Source organism: Palaemon carinicauda, chromosome 1 (genome assembly GCF_036898095.1).
Source record: "Palaemon carinicauda isolate YSFRI2023 chromosome 1, ASM3689809v2, whole genome shotgun sequence".
Taxonomy (NCBI): domain Eukaryota; kingdom Metazoa; phylum Arthropoda; class Malacostraca; order Decapoda; family Palaemonidae; genus Palaemon; species Palaemon carinicauda.
Window position 1 is genome coordinate 3,271,004 of NC_090725.1, and position 10,000 is coordinate 3,281,003.

General features: G+C 36.2%; 1 protein-coding gene across 5 annotated transcripts in view; it reads right to left on the reverse strand.

Moving 5' to 3' along the window:
* The window catches only part of LOC137646471 (leucine-rich melanocyte differentiation-associated protein-like), a 159,338-nt gene that overhangs the window by 13,758 nt on the left and 135,580 nt on the right, over positions 1 to 10,000 (reverse strand). For all 5 annotated transcript variants that reach the window (XM_068379576.1, XM_068379582.1, XM_068379586.1 and 2 more), the window contains one exon: positions 8,823 to 8,962. In XM_068379576.1, coding sequence (XP_068235677.1) covers positions 8,823 to 8,962 — 140 coding nt within the window. The remainder of the gene's footprint in view (positions 1 to 8,822; positions 8,963 to 10,000) is intronic.

Here is a 10,000-nt window from a genome sequence, read left to right on the forward strand (position 1 = left end):
CAAGGTTGAATCCTTCTTTTTCTCCTGCAATTTCTTAACAACTAATTTAAGCCAATGGGAGAAATTCCATAAGGGTAACTTAGGGGTACTGGTCCCCATGAGCACACGCAGGAAATAGCACTGTACCAACCGTGTGTCACACGATCGTACATAATTCCTTTTGTATATATTATGCTTGTATCTTCGCTCTTCCCTCGCACTAAAAAGAACCAGAATAAACATGTCTGCGTTTCTCCTATGTAACATTGTCTGTTTCTCGAACATGTAATTTCCTGTTGCCTTGAGGTTTTGTATATAAAGGAGAGTGTTCTATAATAAATTAACTCAGTTGCTTTCACACTGCCTTTGAGTTCACAACCTTCTCTCGACCCGTCACACTAGTCATGGAATAGATCTCAAGGATTCTGGATCTGTACCACAATGATTCGGTTGACGATGTGAAGAAAAAACTATAAGTATTTACTGCCAAACGGTATATTGGGTTTGCTAATACAAGTTGACATTATATGTTACAAGGAAGTATAATCATCGAGTATAGTGTTACCAGCATTATTGAGGGAGATACGAATGTTTTACTCAAGTTATATATATATATATATATATATATATATATATATACATATATATATTTATATATGTATATATATATATATATATATATATATATATATATATATATATATATATATAGACCTTTTGTTTTATTCCTAATATATTTGTATATAACTATTATTTTATTGTAATATTTTGTATATGGCCCTACAGCTGAAATAAAGAATTTGAATTTGAATATATATATATATATATATATATATATATATATATATATATATATATATATATATATATATATATATGTATATGTATATATATGTATATGTATATATATATATATATATATATACAGTATATATATATGGACCTTGGTTTTACCCATCATTCTTCACAGAAAAAGGAATAAGGATGTAATTTAAAAAAGAATCTAAAAGCATTACATAATCCTGAAGCTCTGAATGGAAAAACTGTGGAAATTAGCATTGATAAAAACAGTTCTATATATAATCTCCAAATGCAATCAAGCTTCACAGCGACGCAAACTCGTTAATTAAAGATATGGAGTTTACTGATACCAACAGGACTGAGGGAATTGCAAATATTTTACTAACACTATTCAGCACAAAAATAAATGAATGAAATAAAGATATAATATTTGTAAAAAAGAAAAAAGAAAAAAGAGCATTTTATACTGCAATCCTAAAGTTCTGAGCTAAAGAAATTGTGTAAATTATTATTGATAAAAACAGTTTTAGAGAGAATTTTTAGATGCCTTCAAGTGATACAGTGTTGAAAACCTGTTAGTTATAGTAATGATTTGACTGGACATTCTCTAATAGCCCTTACCAATCAAAGAACTTTAATTAAAACTGAATAAAAAATGAAAACTAATTTGTCAGCTTCTGAAACTGTTTAGAATTAACATTCAATATGCAACATATATTTGGACTCAGCGAGACTTTGCTGTAGCAAAATTCTCAATAACATCATCAAAGTTTATGAGTCCTACCTCTTCATGCTCAATAATAAGAAATGTTAGGGCGTCAAGTCTATTGTACCAACCGTGTGTCACACGATCGTGCATAATTCATTTTGTATATATTATACTTGTATCTTCGCTCTTCCCTCGCACTAAAATGAACCAGAATAAACATGTCTGCGTTTCTCCTATGTAACATTGTCTGTTTCTCGAACATGTAATTTCCTGTTGCCTTGAGGTTTTGTATATAAAGGAGAGTGTTCTATAATAAATGAACTCAGTTGCTTTCATAATGCCTTTGAGTTCACAACCTTCTCTCGGCCCGTCACACTATCCTGTCCCAATGAGGCTCTGGGATAAGCCAAAATCAATTTCAGTTTACTGAACGAATGTTCACAGCTTGCAATTGAAATTGATACTGTGTATAAGTTGATTTCCTACTGTTAAGTGAGCAGGGATAAGCCTCTTTGCTTAAACCTACTCCTATTCTCTCCTACTGAAAATCCTTCTCTCCTCTCCCAGTCTCACCTACTTACTGGCACTTGCTACTATCAATACTTTTTTCTCTAACTAGAACCTTTCTTTCGTGGACCTAAAAAGGAATCCCCTTTTTCGGGTTACTTTCTGCCCCTTTCCATGTCTTGTCAAACCCCTCCTTCATCCCTCATCATACATCCTTTATCCCTCATCCTGCATCCTTTTTCCTGTTCCAGACTCTTTCAAATCCAACCTTTCCTTTCTAATACACCAATTTTTGCTCTTTTAGGAGTTCTCATTCCAGATTGATATCCTCTTACGGGCTGTCTAGGACAAGAGCCCGTGTCATGCTACAGGCATGGCAATCTGCACACACACTTACTATTATGTTTGGGAAAACATTTCCATCACCATCTTGTCTAATGAACTGGATGAGCTTCTCTGGAGTGGAAGCCTGAATCTCTGTTCTATTTGCCGAGAGCATTCTGTAATCTAAGATCTCCTCATAAAATTCATCACCCTCCAAATCACAAGTGTGGAATTCGCTAACATGTAAATAGTTTTCCTCCATTCTCTCGCTATCCATTTATTCCGAACTTCTACTTTTCTAAAGGATTTGTTCCACAACTAGCAAAAACCCAAACTTATTATTTATATCTTCAAGTCTTGTGTTACGTTGTTTCATTTCAGAATGCAGGCTATCTATTGTACCTTTTATTAGACACATGATCTCTTGTTTTGCAATGAGGCCTACATCAGTAGCTGTTTCTACTGGTATCCTTTTCTCTATTCTGGCTCTACCATAACAGTATAATTTTCCCATAGTTCTAATGTGCATTGAATGACTTATTACAGATCGGTGTTTTTGTTTTCATTGTGACGCAGTTCCGGTAGGCCCTGCTGCTTCCTCCGATGCCTTAGATGACCACGGAGGTAGCAGCAGTAGGGGATTCAGCATTATGAAGCTTCATCTGTGGTGGATAATGTGGGAGGTTGGGCTGTGGCACCCTAGCAGTACCAGCTGAACTCGGCTGAGTCCCTGGTTAGGCTGGAGGAACGTAGAGAGTAGAGGTCCCCTTTTTGTTTTGTTTCATTGGTGATGTCGGCTACAACTCCAAAATTGGGGGAAGTGCCTTTGGTATATGTATGTATGTACATTTAAAGTGCCTCTAAGTCTTTAGCAGCATTATAGAAGTTTACTTGATGGCTATGAAATCTCTTTTGAATGCGGTCTATTTAGGATTCCAAATAGCACTACATTGGATCCCTCTCTCTGGTTACGGTTCGTTTTCCCCTTGCCTACACATACACCGAATAGTCTGGCCTAATCTTTAAAGATTCTACTCTGTCCTCATACACCTGACAACACTGAGATTACCAAACAATTCTTCACCCAAGGGTTAATTGTTCAGTGGCTACTTTCCTCTTGGTAAGGGTCTTTTAAAGAGACTCTTTAGGTATGGTAAGCAGCTCTTCTAGGAGAAGGACACTCTAAAATCAATTCATTGTTCTCTATTCTTGGGTAGTGCCATAGCCTCTATACTATGGTCTTCCACTGTCTTGCGTTAGAGCTCTCTTGCCTGAGGGTACACTCGGGCACACTATCCTATCTGATTTCTCTTCCTCTTGTTTTATGAAAGTTGGTATAGTTTATATGGGGAATATTTATTTTAATGTAGTTACTGTTCTTGTAATATTCTATTTTTCCTTGTTTCCTTTCCTCACTGGGCTATTTTCCCTGTTGGAGCCCCTAGGCTTATATCATTCTGCTTTTCCAACTAGGGTTGTAGCTTAGCAAGTAATAATAATAATAATAATAATAATAATAATAACACATGAAAGGTGAGAATCTGGTGCAACAGCTGATTGGCTTCACTTCTAGTTTCTACATTTTTTTTCAGATCAGTAGACATTTCTTCCAGTAGAATTAGGGTTGCCAGATTGGCCTTTTTCGGGCCAAAAAAACTAAACATTTGGCCTTTTTTCGTGCTAGATACCTAAATTTGTCCTTTTTAAAAATTAGTTAGCCTTAAATGTTATATTTTCGGCCTTTTTCTACTATTAGTTTGGCCTTTTAAAGCTGCAGTTGGTCAAACGTTGGCCTTTTCTCATTTGGAAAACCTGGCAATTCTACTACCAAGTCATCAAAGTGGTGACAAGTTGGTTTAACTGCCGCTTCTCTTGCGCTCTATCGGGTTTCAGATTCAAATTTGAGTGTGGTTGGCATAGCTTTCCTCACCTTGTCCCATCGCAGCGTTGAGCGTTAGAAGAAAATTGTACAGTTTCATTTAATGTGCTAAATAAGTTTGATTCGGCGGGTCAACCGACACCAATCCTTCAAAATTAAAATTCCATATTACGATGTTTTAAAGAACATCATATTCTCTCTCTCTCTCTCTCTCTCTCTCTCTCTCTCTCTCTCTCTCTCTCTCTCTCTCTCTCTCTCTCTTATTTCAATATGCTAGTATTTATTTTTCAGCTTATCAAGCCAACACTTATATACACACATAGCTGTGTTTGTGTATGTTGTGTATGTGTGTGAGAAGAATACAAATACCAGAAACTCAGGATACAAATATATGATAGTGATAAATTGTTTCCCAAGCTCATTTGGGCGCTCCTTACTGTAAGGTCGACGGTCCCCTCACCTAATTATGCCATAGGGGAGAACGTCAATTTCCCATTTTTCAGAAATTTCCCAAAGACATCTCTCTCTCTCTCTCTCTCTCTCTCTCTCTCTCTCTCTCTCTCTCTCATATGTAATAAAGACGTCTTAATGAACGTATTTCATTTGACATTGAAGTGATACCACTCGTGTACGTAATCTCAATAAATTCCATCCTTTAAAATAAATTACCGTTTAGAGACCTTCAAGCTCTCTCTCTCTCTCTCTCTCTCTCTCTTCTCTCTCTCTCCTCTCCTCTCTCTCCTCCTCTCTCTCTCTCTCTCTCTCTCTCTCAAGGACTGATGAAGCATCAAAAAGATGCTGATCATAGCTAAAATTCTTGCTACTTTCGCAAACCGTTTACAGGACAGTTAAAGCAGTTTTTTTTTTCTTTTTTTTAAATATATGAAGATAGAGATACTCATAGAGTAAGGAAGTCATAGAAATTCCTTCCCTCTTGGCATGAAATCCAATTAGCCTATTGTGGTTACAAGGTGGGTAGCCACAGTAACAGAAGATGTAAGCAAAACTAGAGGAGGGTCTAGGCCCTATCCCCTAAGCCCAAGCGATAAAGAAATACAATGTTGCCATATTCGGAGCCAAAAATAATCACTGTTGAATATCTACTGTACGTGAATTCTGGATTATTCTGTGTTATTTAGTAAAAACCTACTTGCTCTTTGAAAAATCTAGTTTATTTCTTGATGTTATTATTATTATTATTATTATTATTATTATTATTATTATTATTATTATTATTATTATCCAAGCTACAACCCTAGTTGGAGAAGCAAGATGCTATAAGCCCAGGGGCTCCAACAGGGAAAAATAACCCAGTGAGGAAAGGAAATAAGGAAATAAATAAATGAAGAGAACAAATTAACAATAAATCATTCTAAAAAAAAGTAACAACGTCAAAACCCCAGCAAGTAGAAAAGGAAAGAATCCCTGTTATGGCCTCTGGATTTTCATAAAATCTCTTACTGCAGAAATAAAGAAATAATTATAAACCCTCCATAATTTTGTTTTTGTTATTTGGTGAGAAATTGTGCGTTAGATGGCAGCACTCCTAGGTAGCGGAACTGCGTTGGGCCAGGCAGAGGTATGGAGATCGTGTGTCATTCTGTATATAAAAAAACAAACCATTGTCTTTTGTTTGTTACGAGAGAGAGAGAGAGAGAGAGAGAGAGAGAGAGAGAGAGAGGAGAGAAGGAGAGAGAGAGAGAGAGAGGAACAAACCATTGTCTTTTGTTTGTTACGAGAGAGAGAGAGAGAGAGAGAGAGAGAGAAGGAGAGAGGAGAGAGAGAGAGAGAGAGAGAGAGGAGAGAAACAAACCATTGTCTTTTGTTTGTTACGAGAGAGAGAGAGAGAGAGAGAGAGAGAGAGAGAGAGAGAGAGAGAGAGAGAGAGAGACAAAACCATTGTCTTTTGTTTGTTACGGAGAGAGAGAGAGAGAGGGAGGAGAGGAAGAGAGAGAGAGAGAGAGGAGAGAGAGAGAGAGAGAGAGAGAGAGAGAAAGAGAAACAAACCATTGTCTTGTTGTTTGTTACGAGAGAGAGAGAGAGAGAGAGAGAGAGAGAGAGAGAGAGAGAGAGAGAGAGAGAAAGAGAAACAAACCATTGTCTTTTGTTTGTTACGAGAGAGAGAGAGAGAGAGAGAGAGAGAGAGAGAGAGAGAGAGAGAGAGAGAGAGAGAGAGAGAGAGAGAGAACCATTGTCTTTTGTTTGTTACGAGAGAGAGAGAGAGAGAGAGAGAGAGGAGAGAGAGAGAGAGAGAGAGAGAGAGAGAAAACCATTGTCTTTTGTTTGTTACGAGAGAGAGAGAGAGAGAGAGAGAGAGAGAGAGAGAGAGAGAGAGAGAGAGAGAGAGAGAAACAAACCATTGTCTTTTGTTTGTTAAGAGAGAGAGAGAGAGAGAGAGAGAGAGAGAGAGAGAGAGAGAGAGAGAGAGAGAAAACAAACCATTGTCTTTTGTTTTGTTACGAGAGAGAGAGAGAGAGAGGAGAGAGAGGAGAGAGGGAGAGAGAGAGAGATAGAGAGAGATGGGGGAGGGAGATTTGTGCTCTTAATGTTTATGTAATAGATATTTGCAATATAATAGTAGAAAAAAAAAACATATTTTCTCGGCACTTGTGAAAACATCATTAGAAGAGAGTAGGATTTCTCATATCTTATAATTTTAGAATTCTGTAGGATATGCTATGTCAAGAAAATACTAATGAGATTAGATTGAAAAGACATCCTAAAAACTCTATAGTAGGAGGCCAACAAAACATTGCAAAGGACAAGGGTACAAGTTTGTGATGTTATCCTTTCAGTTTCCTTATAATTAAGTCATGATACATTTAACCTTCTAATAGACAACATCGGGTTCATTGCGCCGATCATACCACGTTAGGTGACGTGACATCGGAGGTGCTAAATAAATCTATGGGTTTTGTTGGTGTGGTTTTGTCTGCATAAGAAATTAGTCGTCTGCCTCTTCTATAGGTACCCTGACACTTGCACGAATTTGTGGCATGCATTGTCACGACTCGAGTTGTGAACTGGCGTGAACTCGTCGTGAACTGGAGTGAACTCGTCGTGAACCTGTCGTGACATCGTGGCATGTCATGACGAGAATTTAGAAATGTTCAAAATTTTGGTCACGACAAAATTTCGTGAACGCGGCGTGAACTATGCGTGAACTATGCGCGAACTGTTCGTGAACTCATCGGGACGATGCGGGAAGTACGCAAACTATGCTAAAACTATGAATGAACTCGTCGTGAACTCGTCGTGCCAGTTCGTGTCAATGTGGACAGGTGAGCTGTGATTCTGAGGTAATTTTTTTTTTTTTATTTTCCAGTTCGTGCCACAAAATATCACGACTTGCCACGACAAATTCGTGGCAAAAAGTCGTGCAAGTGTCAGCCTGGTATACATTGTGTTTTGTCGATTTAGGAAAACGTTTAAATGAATTTACACCAAGTACCGAAATTGCTCTTGAAGTTTCCTCAAAAGAGGTATTCCATCTGTGTGATATATTGCTTGGTTTACTTTTTACACAGTTTTTCCTTCCAAAGAAATAACATATTGGTCAATTACCTTATATTCTTTTCCTGACGTCGAGAAGGTAGAAGTTGATGGCCGTATTATATTGCTTAGATACAGATTTTCCTGGAATACTTCTTGATCCAGGAGGATTATCACCCTTTTGCCTAATATTTCTCTTACACTCACCCAATCACGAAACGGTGACTCCCAACATAATTAGATAAACAGGTGAGTTAACCGAGATCATTGCTTATCAATTGGCTGTCACAAAACAAAGATTTTTACTACGAAACATCTGCAACTTCTAGTTCTAAATAAGGTAAGGTTGATAAGCCTCACCTAAGTACATGAGTGATTTATTGAAGGATTTCGAAGTGATATGACGTGGGCGGCTGATGGGGTATTCGCCCCTTCTGTTAGTAAGAACTTCATGTCCTAATTTACATAGGTGTCTCCAGTTATAGTTCGTCCTTTTATTTCAATCGTTCTATGATAAGCGATACTAAGTCGTGTGTCAGGCTGGGAGAAGAAATGACCCCTCAAAAAAGGTGGGGGAGGGATGTCCTAGGCTTGCAATCCACGTCCTTTGGAAAACAGTTGTGACGTGCCGAAAGAAGGGTTGTGACTCAAAGGCAGGTTGAAAGCAACTGAGTTAGTTTATTAAAGAACACTCTCCTTTAATATACAAAATCTCAAAGCAACAAGAATTTTCATGTTCAAATATTGACACTGTTACAGAGGAGAAAAGCAGACATGAATTTTCAGGGTCGTCGAAGATACAAGTACAAAATGAACTATGTACGATCGTGTGACACACGGGTGGTACACCAGCCAAGGCTACTTCTGTCTGGGGTAACTTTAGTCGGAGTGGAGGGATTTTCTGCTACTCGAGAACATTAAACTGATCTCTCTAATAATTGGTTGCTGCACCATTAGTGAAGTGACAGACTTAACATTTGTCATGCCTGACGTTGACATTGTTTTGATATCTTCCAAAGCATAGAGTTATAAATAACTGTACTACCCTAATCTTCATTTACTTGAACTATGAGCATGTATTCTTATCAATATCTTTTGCACTTTGAGTAAATACAAACCCTGTCTCCTTACCTGTATCTTATGTAATCCTTTTCGTCCTTGTCTAAAGAGGAGAGTTGGTTTGGGCAGGCTTCGTTGCCCAACATACTGAGGTACCGCAGTTTAGGAAACTTTTCACTGACTTGGTCCAGAAACTTCTCTAAGTTGGCGACCTGCAGAAATTGGAAATCGAAGAAATATGATTTTTTAAAAACTTTGGTGAGGAAAAATGGAGTTTAAAAGCTAGTTTGTTTCAATAAAGTACGAGAAGACAAACATAAGTGGGAATCCTCGGGACAATTACTGAGAATCTATTTCTCCCCTCTTTAATTGGAAATATATATTATGATTAGGTGATTAGCTTAGTGGTTAGTCAAACAATATATGTATCTTCTATTTTGGATGTTATATATATATATATATATATATATATTTATATATATATATATGTATATATGTTTATATATTATATATATATATATATATATATATATATATATATTTATATATATATATATATATATATATATATATGTATATATGTTTATATATTATATATATATATATATATATATATAATATATAAACATATATACATATATATATATATATAAATATATATATATATATATATATACATATATATATATATATATATATATATATATATATATATATATATATATATATATATAAAACATCCAAAATAGAAGACTGTGGATCATTCATTCCTTATCAAAATTCATAGATATTAAACTCTTTCTTATTCGGTGTATTTAGAGCTCCACTTGTCCAGGCCTTTCTAAATCCTCCTCTCCCTCCACCTTCCTAAAAGTTCCTAATTCTATAGTTTTTCAACTTATCTTTCTGCAGTTTTTCGAAATGACTGAATTATGAAAAACATTCTTGATATATGCTTTCATTTATAAAATCTTTTGCATCCCTTATATGTATTTACAATTTTATTTCCAATGCAATTCATCTTATGCAACACATACTACGCAAATTATTCATATCAACTGATTCAACACATTGGTTCCACAGCACACTTCCATTGAATCGAATTGGCTTCATGCTAACTTCATATATTTCCTTCTTTGATTCAATAGGGCCGCATAGGCAATCAAGTCGGAATCGACAAAATGCAGTATCAAACGTATTCTTTAATTTCTGTTGAATATATGTTTAACAACTCCACTTTAAATTTATGG